Source organism: Leptodactylus fuscus, chromosome 2 (assembly GCF_031893055.1).
Source record: "Leptodactylus fuscus isolate aLepFus1 chromosome 2, aLepFus1.hap2, whole genome shotgun sequence".
Classification (NCBI taxonomy): domain Eukaryota; kingdom Metazoa; phylum Chordata; class Amphibia; order Anura; family Leptodactylidae; genus Leptodactylus; species Leptodactylus fuscus.
In genome coordinates this window covers 226,436,553-226,457,475 of record NC_134266.1, presented here as the reverse complement: position 1 = coordinate 226,457,475, position 20,923 = coordinate 226,436,553, and the positions used below count along the sequence as shown (strand labels likewise).

The window sequence follows — 20,923 nt, the reverse complement described above, 5'->3', positions numbered from 1 at the left end:
GAGGAGGAGGCGGTGGCGGAGGAGGAGGCGGTAGAGGAGGAGGAGGAGGGGGGTGTTCTTCTCGTGTCCCTGCCAGGAATGTTAGGCGGGGAGACGAGGTACACCGGGCCAGTTTGGGAAGCAGTCCCAGCCTCAACTACATTCACCCAGTGTGCCGTCAGTGAAATGTAGCGTCCCTGTCCGCATGCACTTGTCCACGCGTCGGTGGTCAAGTGGACCTTTGTGCAAAGCGCGGAACTAAGGGCCCGCCTGATGTTGAGTGACACGTGCTGGTGCAAGGCGGGGACGGCACACCGGGAGAAGTAGTGACGGCTAGGGACGGCATAGCGAGGTGCCGCAGTTGCCATCAGGTCCAGGAAGGCGGGAGTTTCAACAAGCCGGAACGCCAACATCTCCTGGGCCAGCAGTTTAGCGATGTTGGCGTTCAAGGCTTGCGCGTGTGGGTGGTTAGCAGTGTATTTCTGCCGCCGCTCCAATGTCTGAGAGATGGTGGGTTGTTGTAAAGAAACGCCTGATGGTGCCTTTGATGGTGCAGGAGAAGGAGATAAGACAGGACCAGGGGAGGATGAGGTAGAAGTCAACAAAGTGGCGGAGGCAGATGAAGTGGTGTCCTGGCTCGTCCTCTGGAGTGCATCGCCAGCACAGTCAGCAGTGGCAGTGGCAGAGGCAGAGGCAGTGGCAGAGGCAGTGGCAGTGGCGTGAACGGCAGGCGGCCTTTGTCCTGCCGTTGCTGCCTGCCACTGATTCCAGTGCTTGGATTCCAAATGACGGCGCATTGAAGTGGTGGACAGGTTGCTCTTCTCAGAGCCCCTAATCAATTTCGAGAGGCAAATTGTGCAGACAACACTATATCTGTCCTCGGCGCATTCCTTGAAAAAACTCCACACCTTCGAGAAACGTGCCCTCGAGGTGGGAGTTTTTCGGGGCTGGGTACGAACTGGAACATCTTGGGAGATTCCGGGTGTGGCCTGGCTTCGCCTAAGCTGCTGACCTCTGCCTCTGCCTCTAGCTACCCTTTTTGGTGCTGCACCTGCCTCAACATCCACACTACTTTCCCCGCTTGACATCCCCCCTGTCCAGGTCGGGTCAGTGTCCTCATCATCCACCACTTCCTCTTCCAACTCCTGTCTCATCTCCTCCTCCCGCACAATGCGCCGGTCAACTGGATGCCCTGACGGCAACTGCGTCACATCATCGTCGATGAGGGTGGGTTGCTGGTCATCCACCACCAAATCGAACGGAGATGGAGGAGACTCTAGTGTTTGAGCATCTGGACACAGATGCTCCTCTGTTAGGTTCGTGGAATCGTGACGTGGAGAGGCAGGTTGAGGGACAATGAAAGGAGCGGAGAACAGCTCTGGGGAGCAGGGACAGTTTGGGTTATTGTTCTGTAAAGCTTCGGAATTTTGGGAGGAAGGAAGACAAGACTGTTGGGTAATAGGAGGAGAGGAGGCAGAGTCTGACTGGCTGCTGGACAATGTGCTGTAAGCGTTCTCTGACAGCCATTGCAAGACCTGTTCCTGGTTCTCGGGCCTACTAAGGTTTGTACCCTGCAGTTTAGTTAATGTGGCAAGCAACCCTGGCACTGTGGAGTGGCGCAATGCTTGCTGCCCCACAGGAGTAGGCACGGGACGCCCTGTGGCTTCACTGCTACCTTGCTCCCCAGAACCATTCCCCCGACCTCGCCCACGGCCTCGTCCACGTCCCTTTCCGGAAGCCTTGCGCATTTTGAATTCCTAGTTAGAAATTGGCACTGTATACCAGTAGTAAAAATTGTGGGTGCACGTAACCCCAATATATTCTTTGAATTCCCAGTCAGACACTGGCACTATATGGCAGTAGCAAGAAATGAGGGTATTTGTATTCCCAATATACTCTTTAAATTCCCAGTCAGACAATGGCACTGTATACCAGTAGTAAAAATTGTGGGTGCACATAACCCCAATATATTCTTTGAATTCCCAGTCAGAAACTGGCACTATATGGCAGTAGCAAGAAATGAGGGTATTTGTATTCCCAATATACTCTTTGAATTCCCAGTCAGACAATGGCACTGTATACCAGTAGTAAAAATTGTGGGTGCACGTAACCCCAATATATTCTTTGAATTCCCAGTCAGAAACTGGCACTATATGGCAGTAGCAAGAAATGAGGGTATTTGTATTCCCAATATACTCTTTGAATTCCCAGTCAGACAATGGCACTGTATACCAGTAGTAAAAATTGTGGGTGCACGTAACCCCAATATATTCTTTGAATTACCAGTCAGAAACTGGCACTATATGGCAGTAGCAAGAAATGAGGGTATTTATAACCCCAATATATTCTTTGAATTCCCAGTCAGACAATGGCACTGTATACCAGTAGTAAAAATTGTGGGTGCACATAACCCCAATATATTCTTTGAATTCCCAGTCAGAAACTGGCACTATATGGCAGTAGCAAGAAATGAGGGTATTTGTATTCCCAATATACTCTTTGAATTCCCAGTCAGACAATGGCACTGTATACCAGTAGTAAAAATTGTGGGTGCACGTAACCCCAATATATTCTTTGAATTACCAGTCAGAAACTGGCACTATATGGCAGTAGCAAGAAATGAGGGTATTTATAACCCCAATATATTCTTTGAATTCCCAGTCAGACAATGGCACTGTATACCAGTAGTAAAAATTGTGGGTGCACGTAACCCCAATATATTCTTTGAATTCCCAGTCAGAAACTGGCACTATATGGCAGTAGCAAGAAATGAGGGTATTTGTATTCCCAATATACTCTTTGATTTCCCAGTCAGACAATGGCACTGTATACCAGTAGTAAAAATTGTGGGTGCACGTAACCCCAATATATTCTTTGAATTCCCAGTCAGACAATGGCACTGTATACCAGTAGTAAAAATTGTGGGTGCACGTAACCCCAATATATTCTTTGAATTCCCAGTCAGAAACTGGCACTATATGGCAGTAGCAAGAAATGAGGGTATTTGTATTCCCAATATACTCTTTGAATTCCCAGTCAGACAATGGCACTGTATACCAGTAGTAAAAATTGTGGGTGCACGTAACCCCAATATATTCTTTGAATTACCAGTCAGAAACTGGCACTATATGGCAGTAGCAAGAAATGAGGGTATTTATAACCCCAATATATTCTTTGAATTCCCAGTCAGACAATGGCACTGTATACCAGTAGTAAAAATTGTGGGTGCACGTAACCCCAATATATTCTTTGAATTACCAGTCAGAAACTGGCACTATATGGCAGTAGCAAGAAATGAGGGTATTTATAACCCCAATATATTCTTTGAATTCCCAGTCAGACAATGGCACTGTATACCAGTAGTAAAAATTGTGGGTGCACGTAACCCCAATATATTCTTTGAATTCCCAGTCAGAAACTGGCACTATATGGCAGTAGCAAGAAATGAGGGTATTTGTATTCCCAATATACTCTTTGAATTCCCAGTCAGACAATGGCACTGTATACCAGTAGTAAAAATTGTGGGTGCACGTAACCCCAATATATTCTTTGAATTACCAGTCAGAAACTGGCACTATATGGCAGTAGCAAGAAATGAGGGTATTTATAACCCCAATATATTCTTTGAATTCCCAGTCAGACAATGGCACTGTATACCAGTAGTAAAAATTGTGGGTGCACGTAACCCCAATATATTCTTTGAATTACCAGTCAGAAACTGGCACTATATGGCAGTAGCAAGAAATGAGGGTATTTATAACCCCAATATATTCTTTGAATTCCCAGTCAGACAATGGCACTGTATACCAGTAGTAAAAATTGTGGGTGCACGTAACCCCAATATATTCTTTGAATTCCCAGTCAGACACTGGCACTATATGGCAGTAGCAAGAAATGAGGGTATTTGTATTCCCAATATATTCTTTGAATTCCCAGTCAGACAATGGCACTGTATACCAGTAGTAAAAATTGTGGGTGCACGTAACCCCAATATATTCTTTGAATTCCCAGTCAGACACTGGCACTATATGGCAGTAGCAAGAAATGAGGGTATTTGTATTCCCAATATATTCTTTGAATTCCCAGTCAGACAATGGCACTGTATACCAGTAGTAAAAATTGTGGGTGCACGTAACCCCAATATATTCTTTGAATTACCAGTCAGAAACTGGCACTATATGGCAGTAGCAAGAAATGAGGGTATTTGTATTCCCAATATATTCTTTGAATTCCCAGTCAGACAATGGCACTGTATACCAGTAGTAAAAATTGTGGGTGCACGTAACCCCAATATATTCTTTGAATTCCCAGTCAGACACTGGCACTATATGGCAGTAGCAAGAAATGAGGGTATTTGTATTCCCAATATATTCTTTGAATTCCCAGTCAGACAATGGCACTGTATACCAGTAGTAAAAAATTGTGGGTGTATATAGCCCCAATTCTATTGCTAGGGGACTTGCAGGGTATTTCTGGGGTGAAGGTGGGGGGGCACACCGTTGGAACGGGTATCGGGGTATATATCGGGTATACGGGAATACACTGACAGTGTATTCCATTCAGGATCCTGGGAAAGCTGGGTTGCGGCGATTGAGCCCGTCAGTGCCACGTTACACTGACAAGCTTCTCCCTGGAATTTAGCTCTTACAAGAGCTGTTGGTTGTCTTCTCCTTCCTATCCTAGCCTGTCCCTGCCTACCCAGAATCTAAGCCCTAGCTAGCTGGACGGAAACCTCCGTCCTCGGTGAATTGCAAGCTCAGAATGACGCGAACCTGGGCGGCGCTGTTCTTTTAAATTAGAGGTCACATGTATTCGGCAGCCAATGGGTTTTGCCTACTTTTTTCAACGTCACCGGTGTCGTAGTTCCTGTCGAGTAATGGCGCACTTTACCACGCGGTGTTCGATTCGATTCGAACATGCCGAACAGCCTAATATCCGATCGAACATGAGTTCGATAGAACACTGTTCGCTCATCTCTACTAAGCTTGCTAGTGCCACTCATGTATTACATTACCAGCTGCTGGTTGGTGAGAAGTGATCTGTACAAAGATGCTTCTTCCCAGCAGCAAAGTGTCCTTGGAAAGTTTTCATATGTTGGCAAGTAGATGTCATACACAATACTATGTTTGGTTAAATGCCCTCTTATGTTGGCAGACATATTTTGTTTTGCTTCACAATGTATGCCAGTACAGGACCAGCTGTGTCACATGTATTTCCGGGCACTCGAGTGCACCATTACACGAGCAATTCTGTACATTTTATCAGCTAAATGCAAATATTCAGTTTTATTCATCTTTAATACATAGATTAGTGACATTGTAGAATGGGGATTTCTTGATTAGAACATTGATAAGATGATATACTAAAGAATTGATGTGGGTGTTGGACTCTAAAAATGTATGATCAACATGTCAGGATTTTTTATAAAAATATATTTTTTTATAGAAGAGTTACCTCTCGTTCACATCTGCATTCGGTATTCTGTTTGGGGAGTCCGCATGGGGACCCCCTGAACGGAATACCAAATGCAACTATAAGCGGTATGCTGTAAAAGCACACGGACCCCATAGACTATAATGCGGTCCATGTGCTGGTCTTGCGCTGCCACATAAATCATGCAGACAGCAAAGTAGATTGTAAACTACTTTCCTGTCCGCATGTTCCCTGCGGAGATCTGCTGGCAAGCACACGGACCCCATTATAGTCTATGGAGTCAGTGTGCTTTCACTGGCACACCGCTTGCAGTTGCGTTTGCTATTCCGTTTGGGGGGGTCCTCATTCGGACTCCCCCGGACAGAATACCAACGCAGATGTGAACAGGGCATAAGAATAGCTCATTGAGCCCCGCCGCTCCATTCCAAAGCCCTCGGGTCACCTGTGAATATTTACCCCCTGTTCCCTCTTCACCGTTATGGCCAGTAAATGGCTGAGCAGTTACAATTGTGTAGAGGAGATAGGCAGGAAACAGATCAGGGGGGACCTGAGAAGTTTCAGAAAGGGAAAAGCAGTTTTTCTGATCCTTTAAAAAACTTTTTGCAGACTAGACAAACCATTTATTAAGATAAGATACCACCTATCAAAATCAGATCAGTGGGGAGTGGTGAGATGAACATGACATAGTGCCAACCTATTCGCAGCACCTTACAGACATTGTCAGTGAGTGCTCCATATAGGGCTCCCGATTTACATTCCCTATTAGTATGTCTTTGAAGTGTGGGAGGAAACCCAAGTACCCGAAGGAAACCTGCACAAATATGGAGAGAACATACAAAACCCTTGAACAGATTCAAACCTCAGACTCCATCGCTGCAAGGCAACAGTGCTAACCACTGAGTCACCATGTTGCTTTTGTACATAAAAAAAAATTACTGGAGAAATCCTCTAATACTGACATTTCTAAGTTTTACTGTTGAACATCTACATCAGTTGGGCAGGATATCATCTATCAAGTAAAAATAAAAAAGAGGAAAAGCAGGATGGCACTGCTAAATATATGGATGAAAGTCCTAATAAGCTGGAAGTATATGTGAGGAGTAAACCTTTTTAAATTGAGAGCCGTGGGGGTGCTCAACAACCAGAAATAGAGCAATGTGGCAATAACAAAATAGTAGAAAAATGGAAGTGCACTCACCCACATCCAAGGCTCATCTTTGTAAAAAACTTCTTTATTTGAGGCAATACATCTCTAAAAACAATCAGTGCAGGGAGGAAGGAACAGCATATAAAGGCAAAAGGCAACAGCCGTTTTGTGCATCTATGTGCGCTTTCTCAAGCCATAAAATGCATTTTATGGCTTGAGAAAGCGCACATAGCTGCGCGAAACGGCTGTTGCCTTTTGCCTTTATATGCTGTTCCTTCCTCCCTGCACTGATTGTTTTTAGAGATGTATTGCCTCAAATAAAGAAGTTTTTTACAAAGATGAGCCTTGGATGTGGGTGAGTGCCCTTCCATTTTTCTACTATTTTGTTATCATCTATCAAGTTTTACTGGCCAAATAAACCTTTTAGGTTAAGGGCCACGTAGCGAGCCACAGCCAAAAAGTGCTGCGGGAAAAACTACGGCAGGAACGCGTTGCAGTTTTTCCCACAGCGCTTTTCACAGAAAGTCTTTCTGCTTCTATTATACCTATACGGAAAACACCGGCTTTTCCATAGGTATCATTGACATGCTGTGATTTATTAAAACAAAAGCTTTTTTTAAATCGCAGATTTTTTTCGGGAATGTGTAGCCAGATATTGCAGATATTGGGGCCCCGGCCTTACCTAGAAAATCAGAAACTAGCGTAGTAGCCAAAGGTTAGTAAATTCTGTTTCTTTTACATACGGAAATAATGACTTTTTTCTGTTTTCTTGTGGTGGGCTTTTTTTTAAACATCAGAAAAGGCGGCCATACCTGTTGTCACTTTTCAAATTAACTTCTCAGAAAGTAATTGATATTGACTGAATAGGTGGACAAAATGGGAGACAGTATAGAACTAAAAGTTAATACAAAGTGATCAGCAATGCTTGAACACTAGAGATGAGCGAGTAGTATTCGATCGAGTAGGTATTCGAAATATTCGTACTCGATCAAATACTACTAGCTATTCGCTGTATATATTCGATTCAGAACCAGCGTTGATTTGCCGAATGCTATACAGTGTATAGCATTCGGCAAATCAACGCTGGTTCTGCAGCAGGCTCATTCATGCTAGTCGGCAGAGAGCTGGCAGCTTGCTGTTAGGAGGGAGCTGACTTTTTCTCATGGGAATGCATTGACTAGCGTTGATTGGCCAGTGTACAGCATTCGGCCAATCAATGCTGGTTCTGCCGGATGCTCTTCTGTGAGGAGACAGAGTCTAAGATTGGACAACAGCAGTCTCCATTGTGGTTATTTATTCCATACTCCATAAACAAGTAATATCAATTTACAAGGAACTCTATGGAGAGGGTAGGGGAGAGGAGAGAGACATAGATATGAGGCTGTCTACGACATTACATGAGACATTTCTATCTGATGAATGGTTGTAATTCCTGATAGCCCAGCTGTGTTATGACACAAAACTGTCTCTCCATAGAGCAGACGTCTCTCTGCTTTGGTGAGGTCTCCTCCACCTCCCGTGACTTGCATTGTGCAGATTTTATCCATTGCAGAAGGAAGCAAATAAGTGAGGAAATAGACACATTTCTTTAATAAAGTATATTACAAAGTTTGTTCTATTCACCTGAACTATGGATTTATGAGAAGAAAAGCTTAGTTACCCTTCAAACTAATAATAGCTAATGTAGTCACCGCAGAACTTTACATTATCTTGGGATCTGGCAAGTCATTTACCATAACGTGATCGATGTGAAATCCGTACCCAAAGATCAATGTAGAATTTCACTACTTGAAAAGTCTTATCATTTCGTGGTATATAACTTTCCCATGAATGTAAAACTTTTTGTGGTAAATGAAACAATTACTGTGGGTTCTCATCTAAACAACACCCAGTCTATCCCACTCCGCCTCTGTAATTCCATGAATAAACATGTGGGTGGATTCCGACGCTCAGCAGTCTGTGCTCCCATTTCATCAGATGAACAATGGCTTATTCACTGAACATTAGACAAGTATTATTCTCTGTTATTATGTATCATTCTCTTCTGTTCACTAGAAGACATGTGCGCATTCTACCTGTGTGTAACCTGGAGAACTACAGTAAGAGATACATATGGAGAATCATTGGGCTGCCATTGACTATATTCATTGTGTTAAACCTTAAACTAGTTTCTGCTTCCAATATTTGACGTAATTCCTTTAAATGAGTTGTTCAGGAATCCGGCCTGGGAAGATGTAAGATGTTTCTCAGACAGGGGTGAACCTACCCCTTTCGCCGCCCGAGGCGGACGACAGAAAGCCGCCCCCCCCCCCCGGAGGAGGGGGCGTGGCGGCACAAAGGGGGCGGGGCTTAGCGGCGTTCACAGGCAGAGAGCAGGCACGGAGAGGACCTGCTCTCTGCCTGAGCGTGAGGGGAGTCCGCTGGAGCAGCGCTGCTTCAGCGGCCTCCCCAATCCACCGCTCGTTGCTAAGCCAGTCCAGGACAGCTTGTCCTGGACTGGCTTAGGTAATCAAAAATGCCGCCCTCCCTGGGGCCCTGACATAGCGCCGCCTGAAGCGGTCGCTTCAGGTCGCCTCATGGGAGGTGCGGCACTGTTCTCAGAGGATTCTCCAATCCCAGCAGTTACAGCTTGGTTGTCACATCTAGTGAACAGGATTGTACTGTACAATACTGTATTGTACTGTATTGTACTGTATTGTATTGTACTGTATTGTATTGTATTGTACTGTATTGTACTGTAGGATTGTACATAACCGGTGGCCATTGTGCTGAACAGCACATCTAGTGAACAGGTGGCTGGTGCAGGTAAAGGATCCCAGTGCTACTTAGGCCCGGTTCATATCTGCGTTCAGGATTCCGTTCAAAAAGTCTGACTGGGGACCCCTGAACGGAATCATATATGCATGAAAAAGCAGTTACTGATGGAAACCCGCAGACCCCATAGACTATAAGGCTGAGTTCACATGGGGTATTTTGGTCAGGATTTCGAGGCAGAATCCACCTCAAAATCCTGACCAAAAAACGGCTCCCATTGAAATAATCCGGATTGGAGTGCCATAACTGTATGCCGGTGCACAGCACCAGCATCCAGTCATGGCTACCTGTTTTTTGGACCGGAATCTGAGGTGACCTCCACGTCAAATTCTGGTCCAAAATACCCCATATGAACCCGGCCTAATGGAGTCGTGCAGTTTCCACTCAGTTTCTGCATGACACATGCAAGCAGCATGTTTTGTGCGGACACCCAGTGGAAACCACACGGACCCTATTATAGTCTATGGGGTTCGCGGGTTTCCTTTGTTAACTGCTTTTTTATGTGTATAGGTTTCCGTTCAGGAGGTCCCCAAGTGGACTCCCCAAATGGAAACCCAAACACAGATGTGAACGAGGACTAAAAGAGGCCCCATCACCTCTCCTGACATGTCTGTTTTAGTAAATAAAGGCTTTCCCATGATATAAACATTCTGGAGCATCTTTTCTTTTAACTCTATGTTGTGTCGTTCTTCTGTTATTTTTATTAGAAATTGATGAATAAATAGACAAATAGATGTCACCGGCTGAGGGTATGTTCATTACAAAGACTGACACTATCCAGTGCCAGACCGGGAAGGTACATTTATAGGAAGGATAACAGAGGAACAACATTTTGTAGAATTGTGGAAAGAAACACATGAACCAGAATGTTATGTCACATGGGAGCTTAAAGTGACCCCCAAGTAAAAGGGCTGTGTAGGGGCCTTTAAGAGAAGCAGAAACATACTTGTGTGACCACAAACTGATGAAGCAATGCAGAAATAAATCATCTTTTTTTGAATATGTAAATCAGCCTGAAAGTGAATCAAAGGGCTTGATTTGCCCATAGACAGGTATGACGCAGACTGAGACTGAAAATGTCAATCATGTCTAAAGAAGGAGCATCAGGCAGCAATCCTAGACAGCCAGCGCTCTCCTCTAGTACCGACCTCTATTACATTGCACACAATACAGAATGTTATCAGTGACAGGTTGTTTGCTGCTAAGTCTGGCATAGGGCACACATCACAATTTCCAGGCAGTGCTACATGTTTTTATTATTAGAATTTGCCCTACAACTTGATTTGTGTTGTATTATGTAATTGTCATGTGCATAAACAGTAACCAGGGGGACCCATTGAGAAATTTGTAAAGGGGCCTCACTCTACCATGACCACCTTAAAGAGGACCTTTCACCGAATTGGGCACAGGCAGTTCTATATACTGCTGGAAAGCTGACGGCTTTCCCGATCTCTGCCCCGGGTAAAGAGCTATCGGTCCTGATACTGTAGCTCTTTACAGGTATGTCCTTCTTCACAGCAGTGCCTATCGTGCTGTACAGTGTGAGCGGGGAGGAACGCCCCCTCTCCTCCTGATAATACTCATCTATGGACGAGCACTGTGAGCAGAGGGAGGGGGCGTTCTTCCCCGCTTACACTGTACAGCGCGATAGGCGCTGCTTGTACAGAAGGACATACCTGACTGACTGTCAGGAATGCCCTTCTGACTGTAAAGAGCTACAGTACTGGGACCGATAGTTCTTTACCCGGGGCACAGATCGGGAAAGCCGACAGTGCGCTGAATTCAGCGCACTGTCAGCTTTCCAGCAGTATATAGAACTGCCTGTGCCCAAATTGGTGAAAGGTCCTCTTTAAGCAGCAAGTTCAGAACTAGAAAGTTACACATAGAGATAATGCACACCATGATGTCACAATACTGGGATAATACACACAGTAGTGTCACAGCAATACAAGGATAATGCACTCAATGATGTTGTAATACAGAGACAACATCCACTATGACATCACAGTATATGAGGGAAGTAACTATAATAATATCACATGCAAGCATTATGATGTCCCAGTAGTGGAGGTTTAGGGTATGTTCACATGGTGGAAACCTTTTCTGCCGTGTAACTTCTCCGCACAACTAGCTGCAACAGGATGCCGATATAGTGCATCAGCATCCCGTTGCGGCATCCTGCTCCTGATTAGGCTCATTCATTCGGGCCTAATCAGGAGGGAGTCTTGAGCCACGGCCGCCGTGGTTGACTCAGCCACGGAATCTGCGGGAAGATAGGGCATGTCACTTCTTCTTCCCACTAAAAATCGTTGGCAGGAAAAAAAAAAAGAAGGACACTCCCTATGAAAATGAATGGGAGACGTTTTTGCAGGCAGATTTTGAGGCGGATTCCGCGTCATTTCCTTTGCCTCACCTATGTGTGATTCTAGATCTGCAGAGTTCACACTACCAGTTATAACATAGAGATTTTGTTACTGGTGTCCTAATATTAATTGATCTAAGATGATAGCCTATATCTACCTCCTCTTTACCATGATTTATAAAATTTTATCATCAAAAACTTTATTTCCAATTACTTAGCTTTCTTATTTATCAAATGCAATGACCTCCGATCTTCGGCTGTCCTGGTGTTGTTAGGCTCCGTTCTCACAGAGTAACGCGCCGCTCATTTAGACACGTAAACCCGTGTCAGAGTGAGACGCTTCAAAACAGATCCCATTGACTTTAATGGGGGCCGACTTACACCAAAGCCGGCACCCATTGATTTCAATGTGTAGCGCTCATAAGCCGGCACCCATTGAAGTCAATGGGATCTGTTTTGAAACGGCTCACTCTGACTCGTGTATACTTGTCTAAATAAGCGGCGTGTTACTCCATGAGAACGGAGCCTAACACTACAATTCCCAACAAGCCCTGATGTCTGTAGACTGGACCAATGTATCATAACCAAACTATCCACTAAGGAAAGTGGATAGTTTGGTTATGATACATGCTCCTGGATACATATTGTTAATATTCCGTGTATACTAGCAGGCTAGAATTATTTTCCATCTGAATGATGCTGCACATAAAATGTTAATTAAAATACTGACTATAGAGGTATAAAACATGCACTCAACCCCAGCATGTGGGAGTTAATAGCTTTATTAATATTCACAGTAAAGTACATGTCTTCTCAAGTGCTTGTATATAACAACAATATAATGACACCTTAGATAAAATAGCAGATAGAAATCCATTCTTAAAAAAAATAATAAAATACATTTTTCATGTTAACAAGTTAACCGTTTCCAGCAGTCGGGTACAAGTACAAAATAATAATGTAATAATATATTACATGCTAGAAAGATGCAGATGTCTGTAAATCCACCTACAATATATTGTGAAAGCTCCCACGCCAAAGTGCAATAAGCTATTTATTTATTTCTAGTCTTTTATAAAGCCTTTCTGAACAGGACAATGATCAGGTTTGGACGTTCCTAGGAATGTTCATTCCCAATCATTGTCTGCTTATCTGCTGTATTGATATGTAGTGATCATCATTACTGTATATGAATAATGTCATATGATCTGCAATTGTCACCAGCACATTACATGCTGAAGAAAAGATGAGAGCACTTGTTTGCTAATTTTTTGGGTGATCTTTGGCACCTTTAGGGGGCATTCACACGGAGTCATGCGACGCTGATTCTGGCATGATAACTTGCGTAAGAATCAGCGCTGCAAAACAGAATCCTATTGAGTTCAATGAGTTCCGTTTAACGCATGTAACAAATTGAAATCTACTTTCCTGTCCACATAATTCTTGCGGGCAGCGCTTTGCAAGCACACAGAACCCATTATAGTCTATGGGGTCCGTGTGCTTTTACTGCCCAGCACTTGCAGTTGGGTTCGGTATTCCGTTCAGGGGGTCCCCAAACAGAATGCCGAACGCAGATGTGAACGAAAGGTCACACCTAGCGTCAGTCACTGTGATAAGTCTGGCATATTTTCAGGCTGCTTGTCTAAGCCAATACACTGTCTAACCATCTGGGTCAGTGAGTAGTGGTGTATGAGATAGACTCTCCATGGCAGTGCTTACTTACAGTAGTGTTATGGAGAACTTTACAGCTTGTTTTCTACTAAAAGAAAGTAAAATAGGCTAATATAGTATATCACAAAAATGTTCACCAAACACACACCTACACAATAGGAAAAAAAAGAATGAAAAGGAACTTACACTTTAATGGGGCTTATGGGGGGTCTAGTATTTTAAATCTGTAGAATCTGCTATTCTTACCATCATAAATAGTGTAGAGCTTAACAGACACCAGGCTTGATCCAATTAACTCAAGTGTGGAAAGAGCCTTAGATGAGGGCTAGCTGTAGAACATGTAATGGCTGTTACAAATGCATACATGAGAGATGCAGATATGTAATAAGACTGCCAATACTTGAGTATATGTAAGTGGGTGAATAATATGTACCATTTATTGTGTTTCTTACTGCTCAAGTTAAGTCTGACACCATTTTATTTGTTTGGGTATATGTCATAGAATGATTAAATCGCTCTCAAATACTATTTATAGTTTCTGTATATGATTGTATGGAGCCATATGGTTAGCAAATGGGAGATATAGCATTATACAATATTTCCTGGCTGTCCTACGGCAGTACATGATGGGGTTAATATTCATAAGTCTGGTGTGAAGAGAACATAGTATAATTAACCAGTGCAATTAATCAATTAAACATGCTAATTAGACTACTATATATAGCCCCCAGAGACTCGGAAGAGGCAGATTTTTTCTTCTTCTGGTCATAGAGAGGAGTGTTTCAGACTGCTATAACCTGCCTGTTATTCTGCAGCTTTGACATGTTTTACTGGCAGTATTGGGATGTGTCCCTTGCCTATAATTTCCATTGTATACAGCTGTGATACCTGTCCCTCGGGTGAAGTGTTATGTCATATTTCACACTTTACTATTTTTCAGTTGAGTAATAGCGGCCTGCTGATGGATTCCACGTCACTGCGGTCATAAGACTTCAATACTAAGGCCTCGTTCACATTTGTGTCGGTATTCTGTTCGGGGGAGTCCACATGGGGGCCCCACAAACGGAATACCGAACGCATTTGCAAGCGGTGTGCAGTGAAAGCAGACGGATCCCCATAAACTATCTCCAGATCTCCGCAGGGAACATGAGGACAGGAAAGTATATCACAATCTACTTTCCTGTCTGCATGATTCATGTGGGCAGCGTGCGGAAAGCACACAGACCCCATTGTAGTCTATGGGGTCCATGTGCTTTCACTGTACACTGCTTGCAAATGCGTTCGGTAGTCTGTTCGGGGGGTCCCCATGTGGACTCCCTGAACGGATTACCGAATGCAGATGTGAACCAAGCATTAAATGGGTTATTCCTCTGACTTGAAATTAACTTACCTGGTCCAGATATTTATCGATGGTGAACTGATAGAAAAGTCAGCCCCCATAGCACAAATCTATAGAGGTGCAATGGCAGAGAAGTAATAGGGGCTGGTTACGATCACATGATTCAGAATAGGCCTGGAACCCCTAGGTGCTTCTGCAACAAAGGCCCGGACCATGTTCCTAGACAACTCCTTTAAGGAAGCCACTGATAACCATTGTTACTACAACACCGGGGCTGATTTATTAATTCTCATAGTCAGAGCGTTTCAACATAGGAGTCTAAAAATGTGCCAGATATATCACAGTAGCAGATGTCTGACTTTACACGAGCTATGTGTTGTCCTTATTTACAATAGTGTATCTTAAGCCACGCCTTCTCCCTTCTAAGCCACACCTCTTTTCACTAAGTCATACTATCTTATTTAAGAAAGTGCAAAAAAGTATCTAAATCTATAATAAATGTGATGTAAGGTATGTATGGCAGGTTTTTTTGATGTCAAATTTCTGGTGTATTTTCATTAGTAAATCCGCCCTGTTCTTGTTTTCGTGCTGTTTTGCCTTCTGACATTATTTCCTGTTTATACATATTCTTTTATTGTTTTTTTGACCTGTAGGATCATTGCAGAAACAACTTCCCTCCCACGTACCCTGGGTGAGCTGCAGCTGTATCGTGTCCTACAGAGAGCCAACTTATTAGGTTATTATGATACCTTCATCCAGCAAGGAGGGGATGACGTTCAGCAGTTATGTGAGGCTGGAGAAGATGAATTCTTGGAAATTATGTCCTTGGTTGGCATGGCTACAAAGCCATTGCATGTCAGACGACTGCAGAAGGCCTTACGAGATTGGGCTACTAATCCGGGACTGTTTAACCAGCCACCATTAAACAGTGTCCCGCTCAGCGCCAGTATACCATTGTTTAAGATATCAGAAACAATGGGAAGAGTAGCTCGGCCATGTAATGGTCATATTGGTAACATTGAAACTTTGAGCAAAGGGATTGGTGGCTTTGTTCTTCCAGAACAACAAGATCAGCTTGGCAAGAGATCTCCATCACAACTAGACAACAGGCCTTGGACAGTGCAAGTGTCTCCAGAACTAAATGAAGGAGATGAGGATGATGTTGATGAGGATGAAGATGGAAGAGGAACACAGTATGCAACGTCAGGTGAAAGACTAGACCCAGAGCTGGTGCAGGTGATATCTGACAGTGTTGAGCGGCTCATGAAAGGCTTACCTCGGGGAGATGTAGCTGAAGCACGATCCATGCTGAAAATAAACAAAAAGTTGGGACGATCGCTAGGACATATCTTTCAGATACCAGATGGAGGGCCAAGGAAAGAAAGGGAGATTCGAAGGCACAGTGCAATCTATGGAAGGAGTGACTCTAAAAGACGAGAAGGAAAAAGACTAACTCTGCATGAGGTCAGCCATTTTCTTTTTTTTTTTTTTGCTTCCACTTAATTTTAAAGGATCTAAAGGGCATAAATGCTTCAGAGTAAGAATCATTTCAAAAATACACGTGTTAATAGTTTATTTTGTCCAGTTAACATAATGCAAAGTGAATGAACAAAAGAAAAATCCAAATCACTTTAAAATTTGGTGTCGTCTAGAGATGAGCATACACGTTCGGATCAGCCGATCCGAACAGCACGCACCCATAGAAATGAATGGAAGCACCTGTGACGCCGGCCGGACGCAGGCAAAGTCAGCGTCACAGGTGCTTCCATTCATTTCTATGGGTGCGTGCTGTTCGGATCGGCTGATCCGAACAGTGTTTGCTCATCTCTAATGTCGTCACATTTTGCCTTCGAAACAGCATCAACTTCTCTTGCAGATTGTTCCCAACGTCTTGGAGAACTAAGCACAGATCTTCATAGACTGGATGATTTGAGATCGGGGCTCTGTAGGGGCCATGTCGTCATTTCCAGGACTCCACCTCCAAAGGGCAAAGGTCACACCAAATATTGATGGGATTTAGATTCCTCTATTGTTCATTAAGACTTCTATTTTTGATCGCATGCTTGCTTTCAGCATTTTACATAGTAAAACACTGTAAACACACAGAAAACACAATAAATGTCTTACATCTTCACGATGACTTGCTACTTCAATTGTCTTGAAAATGAAATGATCAGACTAGCTTTGTGTGACTCTAATGACATTGCGTCAGATTTACTCATTAAAAGCCACAAGTTGTGTCTGAAGCTGATTTGTCAGGGAGATTTGTCCTTATGCAGCTGTTAGTAGTGGTATGTACTAGAAGACAATACATTAGCTTTTTAAATTTTTTTCCTATTCTTTTGTGATATGTCATTTTGCAGATATAAAACATCTATTAATTATTTAGGCAGATAAGCTAAATGGTTGTGCCTGAGGCCCGATTCACATCTGCGTATGGGTTTCCATTCAGGGAGTTCGCTGGGGGACCCCCCACCCCGAATGGAAACCTAATCTGTATAAAAAAGCGGTTACCTTAGGAAACCGGCAGACCCCATAGACTATAATGGGGTTCGTGTGGTTTCCGTTTGGTTTCCGCATGAAAAATGCAGAGAGAAAATTGCTGCTTGCAGGACTTTTCTCTCTGCATTTTTCATGCAGAGTGGGGAACAGAATGGCCCGAACGCAGATGTGGTCCGGGCATGAGCCTCCTGGTGCACCAGTTTTCACCTCCCTGCTCTTTTCAGCACCACACCTCAGCTAAATCATGGCCTCTCTTTAGCTGGAATCTTCTTTAGAGATGAGCGAGTAGTATTCGATGGAGTAGGTATTCAATCGAATACTACGGTATTCAAAATATTCATACTCGATCGAATACTACTAGCTATTCGCAGTAAATATTCAATTCAGAAATAGCGTTGATTAGCCGAATGCTATACAGTGTATAGCATTCGGCAAATCAACGCTGGTTCTGCAGCAGGCTCATCTTTGCTAGTCAGGAGAGCTGGCATCTTGCTGTTACGAGGGAGCTGAATTTTTCTTATAGGAATGAATTGACCAGCGTTGATTGGCCAGTGTACAGCATTCAGCCAATCAACGCTGGTTCTGCCGGAGTCTCATCTGTTAAGAGGCGGAGTCTAAGATCGGAGCACAGCAGTCTCCATTGTGGTCTGATCTTAGACTCCGCCTCCTCACAGACAAGCCTCCGTCAGAACCAGCGTTGATTGGCCGAATGCTGTACATTGGCCAATCAACGCTGGTCAATTCATTCCTATGAGAAAAATTCAGCTCCATCGTAACAGCAAGCTGCCAGCTCTCCTGACTAGCAAAGATGAACCTGCTGCAGAACTAGAGTTGATTTGCCGCAGGCTCGTCTTTGCTAGTCGGGAGAGCTGGCAGCTTGTGGTTACGAGGGAGCTGAATTTTTATCAACGCAACTGTAAGCGCTGTGCAGTTAAAGCGCACTGACCCCATAGACTATAATGGGGTCCGTGCGCTTTAACTGCACAGCGTTCCTCCTAAACACTGTACTCCTCCTATTCGTGGACTTGATGACTCTCCTTTAGTCGAATAATGGTTTCCCCTGAAACGAGAATTTTTTCCCATAGACTATAATAGGATTCAATATTCGATCGAGTAGTCGAATATTGAGGCTCTACTCAAAACGAATATCGAATCTCGAATATTTCACTGTTCGCTCATCTCTAATCTTCTTTTACTCATTTTGGAAATCTTACATCTTTGACATCAGGCTCCTGGGGATGTAGGCATGATCTAGCTGAGAAGGCAATGCTGAAATAAGAAAAGTGCAAAAACAGTTGGAAATGGGTCACCCGAAGGCTGGGGTTTTCCCTGGAGTGCCATTTAGTTTGTTTGCATGATGCAAATAAAAGCTTTATTTATGCAAATTAATAGATCAGAGAAGTCAGAAAATGTTTAAAAAACATGAACATTTCCCCAGTGCTGATGGTCTAACGTTACATTTATAATACAGGGTTAGTAAATTTACCCAGCTGACTTACTGTAAAGTCCTAAAATGAGAGGCACTATAGTAGATTCACTTCCAGTATAGTAACCCATAGCACTGTCATAGTGAATCTAACATATATCTACATTGCATTACAATACCATGAATGTATAATGTCAGTGTCACTGCAGCCCACATTGCCATAATGTGTTTTTGGTTTCATAAAAACTTACACACTAAAATGTACATTTTACACTGATGACAGATTTGGAGTTTCTTAACCTTTAACATTGAATAGATTTCTATTGAGTAATTGATAAGTAGAGAATTTTAAATGGAATCATAAGTTTATTCAGATGGATAGTGTGAGCTTAGAGAATACTTGATAACTCTGCCAGGGAGTCCAGAAGGTTTCTAAGAAAAGGGGTCTCAGGAAATTTGGTGGAAGGCTCCTGTATCTGCTGAGCTCTCTGACACGCCATATGTGACGTAGGTGCTGGTCACTCCACAATAAAAGGGACATAGTCAGCATATTGCATCCCCATGTCACAAAATAGGGCTTAACTTCAAAGTGGGTCATGGTCTTGCCAAAAATTTCAAAGTCCGACACTCTCCCAGGCACTGACCTTGCAATGTTGGCAAGTACAGCTTCAAATGAAGGTATTATGGAAGAAATTTACTAAGAGCGGGGTAGATTTGCACTATAATTTCTGCAATAAATTTTAGTAAATCAAAAAAAGAAATGGAAATTTTTTGGCACAAATAAGGCATGTGCCAGAATTTGCAGATTTGTGGTAGACTAGATTGGAGTTGTACCCACTTCTACAATGTGAGTAAGACTGGTGTTATACTGACTTGTAGCTTCATTCACATGACAGTGAAAGCTAGGCATGTGATGGGTGTTTTTTAAACGTACGTCACATGGGAGCATTGATCTCACTGTCACTGTCATGACCGTTATTTTGACGCTCCGTCAAAATATAGGTCATGTCCTATTTTCTGCTGTTTTCACGGATCTCTCCATACATCGAAATGTTGTGGGGTTGGAATAGCGTTCTCACAGACAAGGTAGGCGATGTATAAATGACTGATACATAAACTGGCTCCTTTCTCTCTTTTCTGGGTTTTTAATATTTACGTGCCCATTGATAAACTGTCTTTGACTTTTGGCTTTGGCTGCATAAACAGGCCCAATAATGCCAATAAAACCCTCTGCAGCACAGCACAACAAATCCTTGGAGCTCTTGGTATGGTCTGATCTTGGTCATGGTCTCTCTTCATGCTTGTGTCATAATAACGCAAGCACTGCGAGCACTAATGTAGTGTGTGGGGGTGGAAGGAACAGAGCATTGCCAGCTCATCTCACAAGCTTTCAAATGAGCAATTGTCATATAAAGCACACTCAAGGCTTAAATGGTTTCTACATGGATATTTTTAGTATTTTTATATCTGTTTAAACGAAAATATTAGACCACAATCACGCAGGAAATGTTGTGTTTCCATTTACGTAATGAAGTATTGTCCTGTGGATTTATAGAATATTACACCATGCTATGGCGTATGTTGTATGTACATTGAATTCTGTGTGAATATGGGCAGAGCAGGGATGGGGCGGTATATTTATTATAACAGTTATAATGAAAATCTACACCAGTCAGGAACTCCATTCAGGCACATGGGCTTGTGACAGATTCATGGCCTACACCTGTTGGAGCCTTTATATTGAGACTGGTGTATGAAGTGCCAGTCTTAATAAATCTGACCCTATGTCTATTGTAAGATCTTTATTTTTCAATATTGTACACTTACTGGTAGGTGAAGGATCGGGGTGTCAGTCCCCCATGAGTTTCCATCCCCCTCATTTATTATGGTCCACATATTTATGGTAACATACAGTACATTATTAATAATTTTTCTTATTGGATAGCCTCCTCTGTTGGCCTGTACTGAAAGTTAAGCCATATAAATAAACCATACTGTATATGTTCTTGCTGTTTCCAAAATGACCTTAATCATTGTCTTCTGTATTGTGTCGCCATCAGCTGACAATAAATGAAGCGGCAGCTCAGTGTTGTATGAGGGATAATACCCTGCTCCTAAGGAGAGTAGAGCTGTTCTCGCTAGCAAGACAAGCGGCTCGTGAGAGCTCCTACTTGGCATCTCTGAAGTGTTCCAGGTGAGTTTTGGTTCAGTGTTTGCACCCCATTATAGACTATATACATGGTTCATTGG

The 20,923-nt window shown here is 43.2% G+C and overlaps 1 protein-coding gene across 2 annotated transcripts in view; it reads left to right on the top strand.

Moving 5' to 3' along the window:
* Positions 1-20,923, top strand: part of NAB2 (NGFI-A binding protein 2) — a 45,651-nt gene that overhangs the window by 12,313 nt on the left and 12,415 nt on the right. For both annotated transcript variants that reach the window (XM_075265746.1, XM_075265748.1), the window contains exons 2-3: positions 15,399-16,209; positions 20,734-20,867. In XM_075265746.1, the coding sequence (XP_075121847.1) occupies positions 15,399-16,209; positions 20,734-20,867 (945 nt within the window). The remainder of the gene's footprint in view (positions 1-15,398; positions 16,210-20,733; positions 20,868-20,923) is intronic.